The sequence below is a fragment of the Ambystoma mexicanum genome, chromosome 6q, assembly GCF_040938575.1.
Source record: "Ambystoma mexicanum isolate Mex_15411 chromosome 6q, UKY_AmexF1_1, whole genome shotgun sequence".
Taxonomy (NCBI): domain Eukaryota; kingdom Metazoa; phylum Chordata; class Amphibia; order Caudata; family Ambystomatidae; genus Ambystoma; species Ambystoma mexicanum.
Window position 1 is genome coordinate 855,746,753 of NC_090937.1, and position 22,326 is coordinate 855,769,078.

A 22,326-nucleotide genomic window follows, 5' to 3' on the forward strand; every position below is an offset into this window, starting at 1 on the left:
GATGATCTCCATTGAAACCTTTGGTGAACTGTCCACTTCTGAATAGCAATGTTTTTTCACATTTCTTGATGTATACACTCTAATGCTGCTTTTTTTCTCTCTGAACTTGATGATGAAATTAAAAGAAATGTACAGCATTGATCAGGGGTGTTGCTAGGTCGGGAAAAGATCCGGGGCTACGCTAATATCAGGGCTGACAATACTACGGGTTAGCTGTAGCCTTTTGGTTGTAGCCCCTGAGATTCTATCCGGGGTTACAACCAAAAGACCCGGGGCTATAGCCCCTAAGCCGACCCCACCTCCCCTAGCAACACCTCTGGCATTGATCCAGCGCATAAAAAGGGAACACTAAACATGTGTGCACTTTACCTGTTACTGGCAATGTTCTATTTAGCATTTGACATGTTGCCTATAAAATGAGCATGCAAAAGTCATACATTTTTAACCTGGTCATGTTACACATTTCATCCTTGATTTCTACTTCTATCATAAATATGTTTTTAAAAAGCTATTCATCCCCATGTTACCTTTCCATTTAAAAATACGTTTAAATGATTTTTGCGATTCCAACCAGCAGCCCCCCTACCTCCACCAAAATTGTCAATATCAATTAACAATCTTTATTGACTGCAAACCCAGTGAATATTATAAAAATGTTGTTTGTAGCTCAGTTGTGTTAATATGTTTAACTTTGGCTCTCTTTTTTTTATCTTGCCTAGGTGTAACAGTTATTGATAAACCCTTATGAGAGGGGGAAATGATTTTGATTTCTGTACACGCCGGAAGCAGGCTTCAACAAGTATATTTCCGAGGTAGCTGAGTTCCTACCTCTCTGCTTGTGACTGCACTTTGAGGCAGGGCGGAAGTGGAAATCCGCCTCTGTGATGAAGGACGGCAGACTGAAGATTACTCTCGACAGAAGCAATGCGTAGGGGTTTTTCTGCATGGACGCAGAAGTTGCCTTCGAATTTTGAATGTGGCTTGTGGACTCTTTTATTTGCAAGTTCTTGTATAACGAAAAAAGGCTGCTTTCGAAAAGGACCAATTGATGGCAAACCTAGGTGAACACCGAACATTTTGTGGTAGGGAATAAAGTGACGTTCTCAAGTGAAGTAACTCTGTTCTTTTTCCAGGGAGAATGAACTGTAAGTCTCTTGGGTAGCTAATGAGTCTTGCATCAGTCATGTAACTGGTGGCATTTTTTTTTATGACAACAGCTGCATCTTTCATGATAAGAATGTGATGAAACGTGTGTATATATTGTATATGTAAAGGTTGTTTTTCTTTAAAGCTGTTTGAAATTTGATTCTACTATTTATAAATGACAGAGTACTTTGAATTATGCCAGTGCTATGTTGTTAAAGAGAGTTGTATTTTTTGATATCTGGAAATTTGCCTAGCAGTGCAAAATGCCATTTCTGAAGGAGTTTGAAGGTATTGCCTCTGAAGTTCTAATGCCAACATTTTTTAATGTAAAATATGAGTTGCCATTGCCTATAGTAATTTAACAATTTTGTTAATTTTGGTCATTATCATGTTCCATTGTATTGCTTTTGAACCTCTACTAGAAGTGATTCCGTGGCATGAACAGCATAATTTATAATCGATTCCCATTGGATTTGCATGTTATTTTGAAGTACTTGCGTATGTGAACGTTTTGACGCTGTTTTGACTAAAAGAAATGAAGATACTGTCTGTATTTGTCCATATTTCTGAAGGCGAAAATGCCTTTTGTTGAGTTGAGTTGTGTTAAAAAAAATCTCCTTTTAGAGATGATCAAAATGGCTGTCATTTGTTAGCTGTTTTCTTTCAAATAAAACTTTGTAACTCATATAGTGCTGTGCTCAAGATGATCATTTATCTCATACTCTGTATGCTTTAGGTTATTTGTATTACTCTTACTTCACAGTAAGGGCACCCCTAAGCAGTAAAAATCCCTTTTTAACAAGGACGGCGCAGAAGTATGACACATGTCCTCTGTAATCACCGATAATGTTCTTATGCAGCAAAGTGCAATGTTAAGCGTCAGTGACCGCTTGTCAGCAACCCTTTTCAGAGTTATCCCCCTTCATGGGGAAATGCAATGCAAATACACTGTTATGAGTGGCTGCCCCTTTAAGGCAGCTCTCGGGTGGTGGAGACGTCACCACAGGAAATGATGGGGCAAGAGGAGGAAGGTGCCAGGAAAAAGGCACTTGTGTTTTGTATTGAAATAAAGTAAGACGTCCTCCAATCTGCTGGTGTCCGTGTATTCATTGGGGCCTTCCACCCCCAACATTTGGCGACGAGGAAACCTCCTGCCAGCAGTCCTCCTCCTTCCCACGCCGAAGATCCCTCTGTGCGTGCTCCTCCTGACATCCCAGTGATCCCACCGGCTGGCGGATCCCTGCTCCTGCTACGCGCCTCTGCACTTGGGCGAACGTCTTTCCTGGAGCCCGCCTCCCTCCCGCCTGCAGTCTCACCAAGCGGAGGAGCAGCTGTGTGGGTGATTCCTGCCGCACGCATCGGTGCACAAGCAGCAGGATCAAGGCTGCTGCCGGAGTTGTGTGCCACACGCCAGGCCCCTGTGTTTTGTATTGAAATAAAGTAAGACGTCCTCCAATCTGCTGGTGTCCGTGTATTCATTGGGGCCTTCCACCCCCAACATACACTTTATTGTAATTCCAAAGTCATGCCTGAGAATATGCCATAAGCCAGGGTTTTAATAAACACTCTTGATCTGCTATGATGTGGGTGGTGCATCGACCAGGATACTTCCTGAAAAGTAAGGCAAGTGCTTTGTCCTGGATCTCACCCAGCCTCCACCATCCCTGACGGCATGGGAACTGGTATCCAGATGTCAAAAAGTGCCATAGCGTGCACAGTACTGGAACAGCATTTTTTCCAAGCTACCCTTTAAATTCACTGGATTTGTAAAACATTGAAGAAACATCCCTGAAGTGAGTATCATGTAGACTTTCTAAAATAAAAAATAAGCTAAAATTCCTTTTCATGTCCTTCCTCACATACCTGGGCCTGTTTGCATCTGCACATTCACTCCTTTTCCGTTTTTTTCCTTTGATGAACCACAACCAAATAAACTGTAAGCATTTATTGTTGCTTTAAAATAGATGATGATTTCTGATTATGCAGATGTTAGAATGTCTATGCCTTGTTCCTTAGTGAATAAGAAGACAAATATTGGTTTGAGATTCAATAGTAGGTTGCTTTCTGACATAGCGATTAGAGGAACTTACTAATTACATAAATGAAAATAAAAACTCAGTGGAGGTTATTTTAGTTTTTTGGGAGGCGCTAAAGTCCATCAGAGCGAGAATACTTAGCCTTTCTTCTCATATTAAAAAGATTAGAGTCGGTGAAGAAGTGGATTTAGTGAGTGCCCTAAGGGAAGTAGAAAAAGACTACTGTGAAACCCATTAGATGATCAAAGGGAGAGAGAGTACTAAGAGCAAGGCAGCGATTACATGGTTTTTTGACCGAAAAAGCCAAAAGAAGATTGTTTTATGTAAGGCAATTCTACTGGGAGCATGGGGAGAAAGCGGTATCGCTATTGGCTGACAAGCTTAAAAAATTAGAAGAGAGTAAGAATATTATGTCCATTGTCACAGATGATAATGCAGTTTTGACAAAAAATGTGTATATTATGGAAGCATTCAGAACCTTTTATGAGGAATTGTGTAGGGCTGAGTAATCAGGCACAGAAGCTGAAAACTGAGAGTTTATACAAGGAATTAATTTGCCAGTACTGCAGGATAATGCAATTGAAACCTTAGATGCGAAGCCTACTGAAGAAGAACTGTTAAGAATACCCCTAAGAATAAATGTCCTGGGCCTGATGGGTTCCCGGTTGAGTTTTACAGTGAATTTAGTGACCTACTGTGCCCTATTTTGTTAGATGTCTATTTGGCAATTGTGGAGCGGGGTCTCCTACCTGATTCCATGCAATTGGCTTTAATCACTTTAATCCCTACACCAGGAAGGGATGGCACTAAGTGTGCAAATTATAGGCCTATCTCTCTGCTTAATGTATATGTTAAGCTTTTGGCAAACATTTATGTGAGTAGACTGGGTTTAATATTACCTAGAATTATTCATGCAAATCAGACTGGTTTTATGCAGGGCCGTTATAGCAATGATAACATGTGGGAGGTTATGGATGTCATTCATTTTTAATAAGGATAAGCATGAACCGTTAATGGCAGCGAGTGTGGACGAGAGAAGGCGTTTGATCGTGTAAACTGGGCTTATTTAAGTTTTATATTGGAACATCTACTCTTTGGCCCTGTCTTTATGCAGTTCTTTCATGTACTGTATAGTAAGGCGAAAGCTCAGATTTTAGTGAATGGGGCTAAATCTACTGTCTTTAATATACAGCGCGGGGCCCGTCAGGGATGCCCTTTATCTCCTCTTCTGTTTAATATATTTATAGAACCTTTAGAGGCAGCACTTACATAAAATGACAACATCCAAGATATTAAATGTGTCACTTATGTGACTAAAGTGCAATAATATGCAGATGAACGACTCCTATTTCTTTCAAATCCAGAGTACTCATTTCAGAATGCATTGGAACTATTTCATCGTTTTGGTAAAATATCGAACTTTAAAATGAATATATCTAAGACTGAAATCCTTCCAATCACCCTAATGTGTAACAAAAGTTGTGTTCCTGCAAATGATTTTCCGGTGGCTAGAGAAGGATTTGTACATTTAGGGATTCGTGTATCTAGGGATATCACTCATATGCTGGAATATAACATATGTCATAAACTCAGGGACATGATTTCAAACTGTAAAAGATGGTCTAGAATCAACCTTACAATATAGGGGAAAATTGGCACGATAAATATGACCATGCTTCCTAAGATTTTATATCTGTTCAGTATGTTCCCTCTTCCACTTTCGCAAATATTTGTTAGGAGAAATTAAGAAGGTATTTAGAGACTTTTTATGGGGGATTGGAGTTCACCCACAAATTCCAATATCAATTATTTTGCGCTCAGTGGAGGAAGAGGCCTTTGGTTTTGCAGATGTGAGGAAATATCACACTGCTTTCTCCTTGAGGAGTCTACATCACTGGATTAATGACGATTCTGAGGCAGCCCCTATGTGGGTAGGCATGGAAAAGGAGTCTGTGTCACCAATACCCTTGGATTGTCTTCTTACAATGGATTATTGACTCCATCTTGACAAAACCTGCCCTACATTACGACATATGGTTTCTGAATGAAAATGTGCGAATCGCATAACTGAGTCAAAAATCCTGTTATCTCTGGAGTCATGTATCGGGAAGAATCCAGCGATTACGGTTGACAATAAGATGCTGAATTGGCGCACGTGGCAGAGTGCATGTATTTGGAAGCTGAAACATGTTCTAGAGAATAGCACCTTATTCGACTTTGGCTTCTTGAAATTTAAATATAAATCAGTTTTCCCGCCATTAAATGCCAAGATCAATGACCCTCCTGGCCTGTATGTCATGTTGAAGAACTGCCCTCTCTCTGCATCTGTGGTCTACCGCTGTCAGGAAGCGCCAAATGACATGCAGAAGAACGCTTTCCCCATCAACATGGAGGCGATGGAAAGTGCCCTGGCGTCTTGCCCAGAGACATCGCCTGTTGAGGACTACGTCTCCTAGCAGCCCTACTTCCAGACTACGTCATCATGCTTCCAGCGTAATACGGAAGCAGCAGTTCAAAGTTTCCTCGCTGTAGCCGGGCGACGCTCCTTAATCGTCGTGTTCGCCCGGCAAGGTTGCTATGTTCGTTTGTTTTTGCCTGCATCTTGTCTACTGAAATTCTGGTTTCCAGGACCCCTGCCTCGTCTTTTGGACTCGCTCATTGTTTCCGTGTCCTTTTGCTTCGACGCCCGGCTTCCTCCCCCCTTTCTGCTGCCTTCCCGGAACTTGACCTCTGGTTCTCTCATACCGGACTGCCTCTTCAACATTGTCATGTCCGGCGCATGGTCCCCTTTTCTGCCGTACACTTAACCATTACAACCGTGGACAAATACCCTTCCCTAGTGCTTCCTTGCATAGACGCATTGCAGACATACTGTGAATCGAGCCCTTGGACACTGACTATGGCATCAGGTGTTTTCTGCCGTATGTCCCTTTCCAGCTCCGTGTCCTCCCCACACCCGCTGCTGCTCACGTGTGCCAGAACCACATATTTATTTATTTCTCATCTGGTAACCGCACCCTAGCTCCACCTCTCAAACTCAATCCTTGCTGTTTTTTGCACCAGTTTTGTTTTCTTTTTGCAACTGCACATCAGACACTACTGGACTACAACGTGCTTCTTTTCTGGGGATTGTTTGGATCTTGTGACTTTTCATCTTCTATACAGATTTCACTGGGATCTTTCATACCACCACTGGGATTTTGTGGATTGACATTGACTTTGGTCCCTTAGTTGCTCCCTCGTTCCACCCGGGTCAGGTCATCTCCACCTTCACTCCATCCAAAGAAGATTCCTGCACTTCACCAGGCCTGTCTTCCGCGCCATTCAAGGCCGGCTCTGCATACGTAGGTTTCTGACCTGCCATTCTCGGACCACAGGTAAGAGCTGGGGAGTGTGTTGTGGGAGGATTGATATCATCTGTTGTTCCATACCGTGACCAGGGTACCTATGTGTTTTTTCCCACTTTAGCTCTGTTGCTGACTGGCCTTTTCACCTGAGCCCCTGGTCAGATAGGTTGTTTCTATCCTGCTGACCGTGCTTTCTGGGGGAAAGTCTCTCCCTGAAGGAGCCCCCTGATGTTTTCGGACGTCAGGGGATATGACGTGGGATCAGTTTCCCGACCGATTAAGGAGCCACACTTGACCCTGTTATGGTACGATGGAAGCAGGGGCCGATCCAATCACTGCTGTTATGCAGGCCTTTGCTACCCTTCGTACGGAAATGGCCGCAGCACATGCATCACTCCATCAACGTATGGATGTGATGCAGAGCCTGGTACACCCACTCCCCACTGATGAGGAGTTCACGGATGGGGCAGCTGCAGCCCCGCCTGTTCAACCCACTGCCACGAACCCTGCTCAGGCTCCAATTATCTTACCGGGTCCTTTCTCTTTGGCCTCACCTGAATGGTTCACCGGGGATCCCAAAACCTTCCAGACATTTTTGAACCTGTGCAAATTGCACTTTCTTTGTCGTCCCACAGCATTTCCAAACGCCACCACCAAAGCTGATTTTGTGTTGTCTTACTTGGGTGGTACGGCGGCTGCATGGGCAAATCCGCTTTTGGAGACTAACGACCCAGCTCTGTATGATTTCAACGCCTTGGTATCTGCTATGTCTTTGGTCTTCGACGCCAGGTACAAGGCCCAAGCTTCTGATTTAGAGCTCTTGGCTCTGACTCAAGGGAAACAATCATTGTTCTTATACCTGGCCGCTTTAACCAGCTGGCAGCTGAAACCTCCTGGCCTGAACAGAAAAAGACTTCCGTATTCTATAGAGGCCTTTCGGATGACCTAAAGGACGCTTTGGCCACGGTCCCTTTCATGCCCTCTGGTTTTTCGGTGTTCTTGGAGCTGGTACTACAGATGGACGCACGCCTTACCCAAAGAAAGGGCGAGAGTCGGGTCCCTGACATGCGCCCAGGCAGACCTGAGGCATCATCCAACACTACTTCTGGGGAGCCAGAAACGATGCAAATCGGAGCCACACGTGGCCCCCTATCAAAGGAAGAGAGAGAGAAAGACGTATGCAGAATAACCTGTGTCTCTACTGTGGTCAGACAGGGCATTTCTTGCCCGAAACACCCTCTAAAACGTTCGGGAAACTCCAAAGCCAGTCCCTAAACAGGGCCCCTGGGACAGGTACATCTGACAGGGGCCCTAGAGACTCCCCAACCGTCTCTCATATCTACCTTCCTATATCCTTTGAGTTCTCCAGTTCAGAACCTGTAGTCATCCCGCTTATAATAGATTCCGGCGCCACTGGGAATTATATTGACGCTACTCTGGCTAGGAAACTAGGGGTACCGACACATATAAAAGCACACCTTGATGTTGTATGAGCCTTGGACGGTTCTTGTTTGGTGTCCAGTCCAGTCCGGTCACAGAACAGACGGACCTTATTCGGTTGAGCACACATGAAGGGCTCATTTTTGACCTCATCATGGCCCCCGAATTTGGGGTTATTTTAGGGCTACCCTGGCTTCAAATCCACAATCTGATGATACATTGGACGGATCAGTCGGTTTCCTTTTCATCTCTGTATTGCCAGAGCACGTGCATGATAACTGGAAATGGGGCAGCACCCACTCCTTGTGTGGTTCTCTTGTCTGGGACTTCTTCAGTAAGCGCCACGCAGCAGGGGTCTGCCACAGTCTTGCCTGATAACTACCATGATCTGGCCGACGTGTTTGACCAGTGCCTATCGGAACAACTACCCCCACATAGGGAGTATAATTGCCCATAGACCTTGTCCCCGGTGCCACGGTTCCTCATGGCCGTCTCTATTCCTTGTCCCGTCAGGAGGAGGCTGTCCTGAAGGAATATATCGAGAAGTCTCTTCGCCTGGGTCACATACACCGTTCCCGTTCTCCGGCAGCTTCCCCCATCTTTTTTGTACCCAAGAAGGGTGGGGAACTTCACCCTTGTGTGGACTACAGGGCCCTAAATGAGATCACGGTAAAAAATCAGTACCCGCTGCCCTTGATCTCGGAACTGCTTGACCAATTGTCTTCATCCTCTGTTTTCACTAAGTTAGATCTCGAGGGTGCGTACAATTTGGTACGCATCAAGAAGGGGGATGAATGGAAGACCGCTTTCAAATCCAAATACGGTCTTTATGAGTACATGGTGATGCCGTTTGGGCTTTGTAATGCCCCGGCGATATTCCAACATTTCATCAGCAATGTTTTTTGGGATTTGTTGGATTGTTTTGTGGTCGTTTATTTAGATGACATTCCCTCTACGCTAAAGTGGAGAAATGTACCTTCCACGCCTCCACGGTGGAGTTTCTTGGTTTTGTTTTGTCCGCCCAGGGAGTGCATATGAGCAATGCAAAGATCCAAGCCATATTGGATTGGCCGGTGCCTACATCAGTGAAAACCTTGCAGTCATTCCTTGGCTTCGCAAACTTTTACTGGAGTTTTATAGCCTCCTTCTCAAAAATCGTCAAGCCACTCACTGGGCTCACATGTCCTTCGGTCCCCTTTGTATGGGGAATGGATGCCCAGACAGCATTCCAAACACTCAAGAACGCTTTCACCTCGGCACCAGTGTTGCAGCATCCAAATCCCTCCCAGCCGTACATAGTGGAAGCGGATCCCATGGCTGTGGCCATTGATGCCATTTTGTCACAGCGATGCCCCACTACACAATGCCTACACCCTGTTTCCTACTTTTCAAGGACCTTAACGCCAGCGGAGAGAAACTACACCATCACTGAACAGGAACTCCTGGCAATCAAGGCCGCTTTTAAGGAATGGCGCCATCATCCCCTCGGGGCAGAACACGCTGTCATGGTGTTTACCGACCATCGCAACTTGCAGGCCTTAACACGCACCCAATGCACCAACGCTCGGCAGGTACGGTGGCATTTGCTTTTTGCAATGTTCCGTTTCATAGTGACGTACCGTCTTGGGCCTTTACATGGGAAAGCTGATGCCTTATCGAGGCTGGGCGGAGAGGCCGACCCGCCTGTACTACCTCTTCTGCAGAAAAGGTTCGGTTCTTTGTGTTTGTGCGGTCTCATCCCCTCTAGTGAACGGGATCCGACAATGGGTGACAGACCACCCTCAGGAAATCCAACAGGTGCAAGCACATATTGTTCAGTGCCTGCTGTATGTGAATGATCGGCTATTCATACCTGACAACAGGTCCCGTATCCTTGCACTAGAATGGACTCACGAAGCCCGGCTGGCCGGTCACCCGGGTCAGCATAAAACAAACTACCTACTGAAAAGATGGTGCTCGTGGCCATGCATGAGAAAGGATGTTACCGATTACATTATGAGGTGTGCTGTGTGTGCTCAGGGTAAACACCAGACCCATAAACCAATGGGGCTCTTGCAGAAGATGCCCATTCCTCAAAGACCATGGGCCATTCTTACTATGGACTTTATGGTGGAAATGCTGCCCGTACGAGGGATGACCGCAATATGCGTGATAGTTGATACATTCACCAGGATGGCACAATTTATACCATGCCGTGCAGTACCTACAGCCATGACCCTGGCTTCCTTGTTCTTTGACAATATCGTTTGGTTCTTTGGGTTACCTACGGTTCTCATCACTGAACGAGGGTCCCAATTCACCTCACGTTTTTGGGTGGCACTCACACAGTCCTTAGGCATTGATGCTCGTTTTTCCTCTGCTTATCACCCACAAACGGATGGACAAACGGAACGCACAAACACCACCATTGAACATTATTTACGTTGCCTCTTTTTCCAGTATCAGTCCAACTGGGTGGAGGTACTGGGAGCTGCTGAGTTTGCATATAATAATTCACTGCATACCTCAGTGGGATGTTCGCCCTTCTACGCAATGTATGGACAACATCCACGCACCTTGCCCATTCCTTTCTCTGCTTCTCCCAATGCCCCTGCAGCACACGGTCTCGCTGAAACCCTCATTACAATCAGTATTGACGTCATACGCCATCTACATGCGGCCCAGGGGAGCATCAAATTACAGGCAGACAAACAACTGTGCTCCAGTTCTTTCATGGCAACCTGGTGACAAGGTCTGGTTGTCCACCAAGCATCTCCGCATCCCTGGAAAAAAGAAACTGATTCCGCGGTATATAGGGCCGTTTGATATATTATCGTGCATAAATCCGGTGACCTTTCGCCTTCCTATTCCATCACACTGGAAGGTGCACCCTGTTTTTCATACATCCTTATTGCGTCCTTATGTGCACGGTACCCGGCTCCCGGTCAAACCTGCCCCGGTTTCTGTGCAGGAGGAAGAGGAGTATGAAGTTCAAGCCATTTTGGGTGCCCAAGTTTGGGGTGGTGTCCGCTATTACCTGGTAGACTGGAAGGGCTACGGCCCCGAGGACCGGACCTGGGAGCCCCTGTCTAACATTCATGTCCTCAGCTGCTGCGTGCATTCCTTCGGTCAAAGGATCATTTCCACTGAAGCAGGGGGTTGTCTTTGAGGGGGTACTGTCAGGAAGCGCCATATTACATGCAGAAGAACGCTTTCCCCATCAATGTGGAGGCGATGGCAATTGCCCTGGCCTCTTTCCCAGAGACATCGCCTGTTGAGGACTACGTCTCCCAGCAGCCCTACTCCCAGACTACGTCATCACGCTTCCAGCATGATACGGAAGCAGCAGTTCAAAGCTTCCTCGCTGTTGCCGGGCGACGCTCCTTAACCGCCGCATTCACCCGGCAAGGTTGCTGTGTTCGTTTGTTTTTGCCTATATCTAGTCTACTGATTTGGCTCACCCTTGTCCCTTTTTGCACCTAGTGTTTGCTCATGTTGTTTGTCCTGTTTTTTCTTGTGTTGTGTGTTGTGTATTGTTGTGTTTGGGACATATATAAAGTGGACTCAGGCTACCCCTCCCTTGTGACACAAGTGATAATCACCACACACTGAACAGATACTGTTATTTAATCTGCACATGTATTACAATAGATCACCACAAATGCATTTCACAAACAAAATCTTTATTTTTCAAGTGTTTTTATAAAATCCTACTAGAGGTTGTTAACATAGCTAAACATGTGTTGCCAAGGTTAGACCGCTTGATTTTCTCCGTGCCCACAATGGTTCATCGTGTATTACAAACATATCACGTCAATTTGATATGGCTAAAACACTGTGAGAGGGTTAGTATTTAGTGACTTAGAGTATAGCAGTAATGTCCATTCATCTATCAAGTCACCTATCAAGTTGACACCTTTAGTGTTTCTAGCATGAACAAGCAGGCACTACTGCTAATGTAGTTGTTGTTCTGATGCTTTCCTCAGGACTGGTGAAAAGAAGGGGTGCTGTAGTTCGTGTCTTGTACGGCCATGCCCGTTGTAGGATTGGGAGTCTAAAAATAGGACATTTTTAAAATTAGAACATGATGTATCTATGCGACCGGTTGGAAGCATGGGATGTGTGGTTTTGTTGTACCTGTGTTGAATTTCTTCTGTGCCTCGGGTATGCATCGTTTGTCTTATGGTGCCTTCAGTGCGCCGTGGTTTGAGGCTGTCATAGCCTGTAGTGCAGATAATTTGTGTTGAAAGCCAAATCTTGGGTATCTGCAAGAAGTGGTAACACTATTTAGGGGAATGCCCTTGGCTTTATCTGTACAGCTAAACGTGATTCACAACGTTCATCGGTTCTGCTGCTGTGCTCGGGGTAATTTAAACTTGTGCAGTTATGCTCAATAACTTTGTGCCTATTAGGTTGTGTGATTTATGCTAAAAATGTTCTTATGGTGCGGATGGACGGCGCGATTAGTGTTCTAGACGTTCTGTATACTTGCATCAGCGCTTACCTGAGTGCGTTCGGTTCCGGGAGGAGCTGTAGACTGCCGAAAGGACGTGCATCGATCAGTGCGCATGCGTGCTGGCAGATACATAGCCTGATTCATGGAATTATATGCGTGAAAAACGCACATTTGCGCGCCTTTCTGCCCGAAAATTCCCATACTTCAAATAGGGATTTTCGGGCAGAAAGGCACGCAAATCTGCGTTTTTCACGCAAATAATCCCATGAATCAGGCTGACAGTCTCCCTAACCTGTTTAAGTTGGATTGGATGCCACGACAGTTGCTAGGCAATGGCGCATCGTGTGCCTGAGTTTCATAATAACATGGCTGATTATGATTGGTTTGAGCAAGGTGGGTGTGATTGTATGTATGACACGGCCACCAATGTGGGTCTCGGGCGAGAGATTGCTTGCTCTGGTGACAAGATTGGAACCTGTGCCTGCGATTCTCCTGTCTAGATGAAGGATTGGCCTGGACAATTCGGAAGGCAACGTATAACACCTTGTGGTAGACCGCGAGGCCACCCTTTCTGGGAAAATATCCTGGTTGGTGGTAACATGAGCAAAATCATACCAGTTCCTGTGGACATACATGGTTCAGATGATGAACACAATAGTCAAATTAAAAAAACACAACCCATAGATCATTTTAACAGTTATGCTGAATGAATTCTGTGCCGCAAGTCTATTAGTACATTTGGTTTTAGATATTGCGCACCTACAGGCCAAGTGATGTGCTAGGTATATTAATTGTAAACATTCTCTGCATAAGAACCAAAGAATTAATGTGGTCTCTTCGGGTATATATGTACATTTGTTATACGTATTGTGTACCTGCATACCAGATGATGTGCTAGGCATATTAGTTATACACATTCTACGCATAAGAACCTAATGATATATTTAGTGTCTTAGAGAAGGTAGACTGCCTATTGGATGCTAGGTGACTAATGTTAGACTGGGCTAGTTATGGAACAGGCTGTGTTTTCAGATGGTGTCATATTGTGAGTTGTCCAGTCCTTAGTTTTTTGTTTTTAGAAGAAAATGTTCCAATCTATGGAAACATTCTTGACTGTGTCTAAGCGGCGTATCCATTTCTGTTTGAGTTTCCTCAAATCAAGGTCCCGATCTCCTCCTCTGGCTTTGGCACTGACTGTCTGGATGATGAACCATCAGAATTCTGTGTGTTTGTGTTTAAGTTTCGAGAAGTGAGCAACCATTGGTTTATCTTCTATTGCATTCTTCAGACAGGATCTGTGTTCGCAGATTCCGCTGCCTGATCTCACGTACACTCTTGCCTATATATAATAGGTTGCAAGGGCATTTGATGGCGTAAATGCTCCATTTGGTGAGGCAGTTAGTGAAAGTTTTGTGTTTCCACACTGTTCGGTTTAGTACAACTTCTCTTTGATCCTGTGTGAGGTTGCATACCGAACATTTTCCACATTTGAAGTGTCCATCTACCGGTGGGAGGTGCCATAAATTGGTTTGGTTTACTCTCTGGTTTTTAGAGATGGGGTATGTGTGAACCAGTCGATCTCTTAGATTCTGGCTCCTCTTGAAAGCAAATCTGGATTTCTCTGGAGCGAAAGTGTCTGTTGTAAAGAGATTCCAATTGTTTATTGTTACTCCTCTGATTTCATTACTGACTGGTGTAAAAGTTGTCACGAATGTCATCTTTTCTTTGTGCTCTTCTCTTTGTTATTTGGTGAGACTACTTTCTCTGTTGGTATGCCTTGCTGTCTTCCGTGCCTTATGGATGATTTGTGATGGATAGCCCCTAGCCTTTAGGTGATTCTCTAGGTCTTTTCCATGTCGGTCATATTCAGGTAGTGTTGTGCAGTTCCTCCTTATCCTCAGAAATTGGCCGAATTGGAGATTTTCTCTTAGTGCTTGTGGATGAAAACTCTTGAAGTTCAGCAGTGTGTTCTTATCTGTCGGTTTCCGATATAGTGTCGTGGCAATTGTCCCAGTGTCCGTCGTCTGGATATCTAGGTTTAGGAAGGAGATGTGGGTGGTGTCGTGGAGCATAGTGAACTTGATAGATAGATCTATGCTGTTCAGCCATGTGTGAAATTCTTGAAGACCAGTCGGTGTTCCTCTCCATACTGTGAAGATGTCATCAATGTATGGGAACCATCCGACTAGTTGGGTCTTGTATCTGTTGTTGTCATTGTAGATGAATGTGGTTTCAAGGTTGTCCATATACAGATTGGCTACATCTGGTGCAAAAGTTGATCCCATGCTGGTACCTCGTATCTGTTGGTAATATTGTCCTTGGTATATAAAGAAGTTCTCTGTCAGTGCTAGACGGATACATTCTTGGATAAATGATGTTGGTGTGGACAAGTCTGTTCTTTTATCTAGGTAGATTTTGAGTACGTCTATGCATTCTTTTTGTGGGATGCTTGTATATAGCGCTTCTACATCGAAGGTCACTAGGATGTCATTCTGTTGTAGTTTGATGTTAGCTAGGTGATGGATCATAGCTATTGTGTCTTGGATGTAACACTTCATTTTCTTGACACGGGGCATGGAAAAACATCTGTATATATGGACAGAGGCTCAAGAAGTGAGCTTATTGCTGATACTATCGGTCTTCCCGGAGGTCTGATGTTTATGTATCTTTGGGATACAGTAAAATGCCGGTATCACGGGATGTTCTTTGATGAGAAAGGACTTCTCGGCTTTGTCTATCCATCCTTGGGTTTCTGCTTAAAGCATCAAACTTTTTATTTCTTCTGCCACGCGTATCATTGGATTGGTGTACAGTTTTTTGTAGAAGCGTATATCATTAAGTTGTTTTTGTACATCTTCTTCATATAATTATTTTCCCCACAATACTATTCCGCCTCCTTTGTCAGTTGGTTTGACTAGGAATAGTTTGTGGTTTTCCAAGTTACGTAGAGCTGTTCTTTCTTGTCTTGTCATATTATCTCTGTAATGTTTTTTTGTTTTAAAGATAGAATCCAGTTCTCTTACCATTTTATTTTCAAATGACAGAATTTATGGACACACCATAGATGTCACTTGGGTGAAGGTGGATTTAGGTTTTAATCCAGTCGTGGTGGGGTCTATTTGTTTTTCTTGTGTCGAATTGCAGAAGAAATAGCGAAGGCGTATGATCCTGAAGAACTTTCTTAGTTCTACTTCTGTGGAGAAGCGGTCCGCTTTATTTTTTGGTACAAAGCTCAGTCCTTTACTGAGTATACTAGTGTCTTCTGGTGTTAGGTTGTAGTTACTGAGGTTGAAAATTGGTATCACCATGTTTGTTGTTGGGGATGTGGTGCCCACTGTCGTGTTCGCATGCCGTGATATCCCTGTTGGCGTGGTCTCCCTTGTTTGCCACGTCCTTGAAAAAACTGTCCTTTCTGTTGTTCCACTCCTGTTGCTGCTGCTGAAGAGCTGTTACTTGTGGAATCTGAACCACTACTATTGGAGGAGTTTGAGAATGAGATGAATTTCCTGGGGAACCTTTGTTAGTATAAATCACACAACCTAATAGATACAAAGTTAATTAGCATAACTGCACAGGTTTGAAATACCCTGAGGACAGGAGCAGAACCGATGAACGTTGTGAATCACGTTTAGCTGTAAAGATAAAACCAAGGGCATTCCCCAAAATAGTGTTACCACTTCTTGCAGATACCCAAGATTTGGCTTTCAACACGAATCATCTGCACTACAGGCTATGACAGCCTCAAACCACGGCGCACTGAAGGCACCATAAGACAAACGACGCGTACCCGAGGCACAGAAGAAATTCAACACAGGTACGACAAAACCACACATCCCATGCTTCCAACCGGTCGCATAGATACACCATGTTCTAATTTTAAACATTTCCTATTTTTATACTCCCAATCCTACAACGGACGTGGCGGTACAAGACACGAACTACAGCCCCCCTTCTGTTCACCAGTCCTGAGGAAAGCATCAGAACTACTTTAGCAGTAGTGACTCCTTGTTCATGCTAGAAACACTGACGGTGTCGACTTGATAGGTGACTTGATAGGTGTATGGACATTACTGCTATGCTCTAAATTACTAAATACTAACCCTCTCACAGTGTTTTGGCGATATCAAATTGACGTGATATGTTTGTAATACATGATGAACCATTGTGGGCACCGAGAAAATCAAGCGGTCTAACCTTGGCAACACATGTTTAGCTATGTTAACAACCTCTAGTAGGTTTTTATAAAAAAACGTGAACAATAAAGATTTTGTTTGTGAAATGCATTTGTGGTGATTAAATAACAGTATCTGTTCAGTGTGTGGTGATTATCAACTGTAAGTGTCACAAGGGAGGGGTAGCCTGAGTCCTCTTTATATATGTCCTGTTAGATTACCCTCATGACACAGGCCCCCCTATAACAAAAAAGAGGGTCCCAACACACCCCAATATAAACACATTGTTTTGTTCGGGGACAAGTGTGCAAAGTGGGGTTGGGATATTCTGTATTATTACAACAATATGAGATGCTTTGATGTATGTTCTGCTTTTCCAAAATCTCTCATTGGATTACTTATGTTACCCTTTCTTTGATTTTTACTTATATTATATTTTGTCAACACTGTTATATACTGCTTGTATTTGATGGATTGAAAATAATAAATTATTAATAAAACTAAAAACTAAAAAATGAGGATATTTATAGTACACAAAGTGTGCATGTTTCCCATTCGCCTTTTTACAAAAAGGCCAAAGTATGATGGAATATTGGCCTTTATTATGGGACGAGCTGGTTCCTTAACACCAGTGGTAATCAGGACACAACGTTGACGGTAAGGCCAATCATATTACACAATATGAAAACACCAACCGAATGGGCAGAAGCAGAAGTTACGCACACCATGAATCTGCTGAAAAAATCCAATCCACTGATGGTAAAATGCACACCAGCAGGGTAAAACAGCACAATGCCAGCAGAACACACATAACACCGAAAAACTGCTGGAGTTGGTTTAAACAAATCAAGAATGGGCTTACCACTTGCAGAAGGGAGAAACAATAAAGCAAATGCACCCGAGAAAGACACACATATCTGATACCCATATCTGACTCGTCCATAACACTGTTGTATCTATACCATGTCACCGCACACGTCGGGACGTGGATTAAACAGCGTGATGTTGGGACTTGTGCGAGGAAGCCGGCAGTTGCGTGCCGACACTAAACCTGGCTGGAAGTGTTTCTTCATCGCTCCTTGCCCCCATAGACACCGGGCAGGAGCTACTAAGAACATGAGGTTCCAACATCACACTGGCGATGAAAGGGTGCACAGCCCACGTGTAGAAGAAGGAAAAAAAAACAATCCATAATATTCATGAAGTAAAGATGGAAACGCACGCACGCTCCACAGCGGCCATTTCACATGGCAGAAATATCATTAGGCTGTCAGGCTGGCTCCAGAAATTTGCCAGAAGCAGATGCACAGGCGAAATAAATAGGACTACGTACCCCACCTCACTGACAGGAGTCACTTGAGGAGTCACGCCGCTACTCTAAAGGATGTCAACCATGCCAGGAACAGCCACACTGTCAGACTGTCAGACTGGCACCACCTTAAGCCCCAACCCCCCAGAATGTGGGCAGGACAGCCTGGGTTTGGTGATGACCTTGTTTGAGCCTTAGATGGACCCTTTTCCAGTGGAACCCAGATGGGCCTTGTGGATCCAAAAATTTTAGATGGGCATGGATTGCAGGGATGTGGCCACGCTGAGGAAGATGCAATCCCACTTACTACTGAACGTGGGAGATGACACACTCCATATTATCAACTCACTACCAAGTGGCGATGATACAGATGAGTACAAGGCAGCAAAAGATGCCCTCACTAACCGTGTTATACCCCAACTAAACCCGAACTACGAAATATTCAACTTTTGTACAACGGTACAAAACAAATCTGAAACCCTTGACGCGTATCATACGCGACTGTGCCTGACAGCCCTGTCCTGCGACTTTTAAGTCACTGATAAAGATATCAGGCACCAGATCATCAATTGCATGCAATCAGAGAAGCTTTGAAGAATAATACTGAGTGAAAAAGACATCTCACTGCAGTGCATAATGGAATATGGTCGGCAAAGAGAGCTCTCACACGCAATGGTAGCCCACATAGACACGACCCTGCAGAAACTCCAAATCACACAAGTGGCCATGATTGCCTCGATCACCAACCACCTACAACCCAAAGGAGTTGAGAGAGAGACTAGCCATACACCCAAGTGGTATGCAGGAATACCAGGCCCGAACGACTGTGGTTGGTGCGGCAGGCAACGCCATGGCAAATGAAACTGCCCAGCACAGGGTACCCTGTGCAGCATATGTGGCCACCTTGATCACAATGCCAAGGTATGCCGATCGTCAGGACTACCAGCAACCCAATGCCCACCAGCTCAGAGGACAGCACCAAGGGAAAAAAAGCAGGCCAAAGCACAGCAAGTTAAGGCCGAGAGAAACTCATTGTCGGAGGAATATTAAGACATGGGTGGCAGAATGACGGTAGCCGTCGAAGCTCAGCATCCAGGAAAAGGGAAAGGGAAGGTCCAACAGATATCCACGCTAGAGCAAGGAGGGAGACAAGCAGAGAGAAATAGAAGACCCAGATGCCTCATACAAGTGGATGAGCAGGACATAACAATGACCATAGACACCGGAGTATCGATAAACGTCATGCTACTAGAGACACTACAACGGATGAACCCCCAACCAACACTGAAAATACAAACACGCTACTATACACATACAGCACTAGGAAACCCTTACCTGTCTCACAACGCTCAGCAGAAAGGGAGGCACAAAGATCCATTACAAGATATATGTCGTTGATGCCAGCATAGAGTGCCTACGCAGCTGGAGTTCATCAGAAGACCTAGGGTTAATGCAATTTATCTGTGATGTCACAGACACCGAAGACATACAAGACTTGCAAGCAAAACACCCCAACATACTTCATGGGATCGGGTGTCTCAAAGACAAGGTGGCCAAGTTACACATCAACACAACCATACAGCCTCATGTGGTGCGACATCAGAGAATGCCGTTCCATATGCAGGCCTTGTTCACAAAGGAACTGCATGAGTTGGAAAAGGCTTGAATAATAGAAGAAGTAACCAGACTCACACTGAGTGTCTCCCCTATGGTTGTGACTAAGAATCCCAAACAACCAGGGAAAATACAAATATGCATTAACATGCACCTCCCGAACGCTGCTATCATCCGCAAGAGACACAACACCCCAACGATGGACGAGATCATTGCAGACCTCACAGGGTCCACATTTTTCTCGATAAAAATACCTAAATGCAGGTTACCCCCAGCTCAAACTACATAAGGACTCGAGATACATTGTAACTTTCTTGACCCACCTAGAACTGAGGAGATACAAAAGTCTAAACTTCGGTATCTCCTTGGCAGCTGAAGTTTTCCAGAAGAGAATACAACATTTTACAGGGTCTCTCTGTGGTCTTAAATGTCAGTGATGACATTCTCATCCATGCAGAAAACAGAGCGGAGCACGAGCGCCGACTAGTAACAGTTGTGAGAAACCTGACGGTATTCTCCCACCCATTCCCTTGGAAGACCATTCAGGTGGCCAGGGAAGGGCCATCGCTTTTGAATCCCGACCTTGAGGGTGGACAAACAAGGGAGGATCACCTGAGTGAAGGGCCACGGGGATTGGGAGGAGGATACTCAGGGGCGAGACATGGTATTCCTCCAGTCCTGAAAACACCTTAACCTGCTCTCCCTCAGCATTTGTGGGGTGTTTACAATCTCACCTCAGTTCCCCCTCCCCATTTCCAACAAATACTGAGACGAAGAGGAGGTGACTAAGATCAGTAAAGATTACCCATAGGAATAACATGGGGAAAGTAAGGGAACTCAGGTTGTCTCAGTCACTCTATAGTAACTACTCAAACCTGACTCCAGTGGGGATGTAGTCTGGACCGGTGCAGCCCAGGAGTGGAGAGAAGCAGGAGCTGCAGGCTAGAGGAGAACGGCGTGCAGAGACGCTATCCCGGTGTGTGTGTTTGTGAGCTGCCATAGAGCTCTCTGCCTCCTCTCATACAAGATCCAGATTATAAAGTTATCTCTTATCTTCCCCACACGTGGGTAAAGTCCTTGTCCATCTTGGAATACTGTAAAGCAATTGGTTAGCTTCAATTGGCACCACCCTACCTTCGATCCTAACCATGTGACATGCACATGGTTATCAACATGAACTTAGTGAGCAACTTCAAGGGTAGTCTGGTCCTTACAAACAAAGCAGCCCTTTTCTCATCCCAGACATGTTGGCGCCCCTATTACTACATTGGCATAATTCTTAGCTCTCCTTGGCACAAATCATAGATCATGTAACGTTCCCTGCTTTCCCCTTTATCAGGTCCCCTTCCCAAGAGTGAACCTAGTGTCCCACTCATAAATCCAGTTTATGAAAGATGTAAGGCCCATTTCCCTTCACATCTGGTAGTTCAAATAGAGTGACCATCAGTTGTGGAGGAGGGCTTGCGTGTTAAATCTTGGTTCGTGTTTTGGCATACTGAGACCTCTACCTTCGCTCCCAGGAATATGACCTTGGTACTGGTCCTCAGCCCTTTGCTTCTCCAGCTACACACATTCCTGCATAATTGTTTCAAAGGCCTAACCGATGTCGGGGCATACGCAGCATCTTTGCAGCGCGGGAGAATTGGGATGCAGATTAAGGAGCACCACACACAGCCTTAACAAGGACAGTGAATTACAGATATTTTTGTGAAACCAACACAGATGGATGGACTAAAGAGGACTGAATGCTGTTATGTTGATGATCATTAATGGTGTTAGATGCTGTACAATGCACCAACTGTGTGGGTGTGGATGTGTACTAATCATGGTTATAATTACAATACTTTTTTTGATTTTCGAGACTTATAACTGTTTACTACCAGGTAACATTAGTTATCATGACATTATTGCCCATGATTGATGAGCACTTTTCTGTTGATACATTTATTTCATTTGAATCAGGGGCTCTACAATCAGTACCACTGCATGATTTGATACACAATTACATCATGATTTCATATCGGGAAGCTTTTGGACGGTTATCACTATGATGATGGATATGGAGTGACCCATACTTACATATGTCCCACTATCTCGTCCCTTTTTGGAATACAGGCTTTACTGGTAATGTTGATAAAAATACATTATGGTGCAGCTTTGACATGCCCTTACGAGTGGGTATGTCTATGAAAAAGGGAATTATCAGACATGTTTACATTACTAATGATATGACCTTATTTTGAGATGAATAGCATCTCAAATATATAATTACTTATTTGTGATAACTTTTTGAATTTGTAGTAATTTAATTAGTATCTTGCAAATAGTAATCAAGGCCATGTCACTAATTGATCAACTAATGATATGGATCCATTTGGCCACATTATGTTTCGAAATAGTAAGATGAGAACAATTCTTCAAAATTTTGGAAGACCAGTCAGCGAGTTATACATTCTAGACTAAGGGTATGCTCTAACAGGAATACCCTTCAACTTTCAATGGGAATTACATTCCCAGTCAGGCAGGCTCAAAAACGGAGCCAATCTTTTGTTTGCGCTCAAAATGGCTGCAAATGCAAAGAAACGTGATGATGTCAAGGAATGGATGACATCATCGCATTTTAATGCGTCATTAATGTGGTTTTATTTGTGCGTTTTCGCAAGGTGGCGGCAGCGATTCTACATGCGGAACGCCGCTGCATCTTGTGAAACAATGGTGGTACCGGAATGCATACGATTTTATGAAGTAAACCAATGTGGAACATCTTTTTCTTGATATATATAACTAGGAAGGGAACCTACATATATAGACATTTCATTCCTCTTTT

At 44.4% G+C, this 22,326-nt stretch overlaps 1 protein-coding gene across 1 annotated transcript in view; it reads left to right on the top strand.

Annotated features, from left to right (window-relative positions):
• Positions 1 to 1,833, top strand: part of KLHL2 (kelch like family member 2) — an 864,825-nt gene extending 862,992 nt beyond the window's left edge. Inside the window, exon 15 of the mRNA XM_069631381.1 lies at positions 720 to 1,833. Coding sequence (XP_069487482.1) covers positions 720 to 748 — 29 coding nt within the window. The 3' untranslated portion in view covers positions 749 to 1,833. The remainder of the gene's footprint in view (positions 1 to 719) is intronic.
• The last annotated feature ends 20,493 nt before the right edge of the window (positions 1,834 to 22,326 follow it).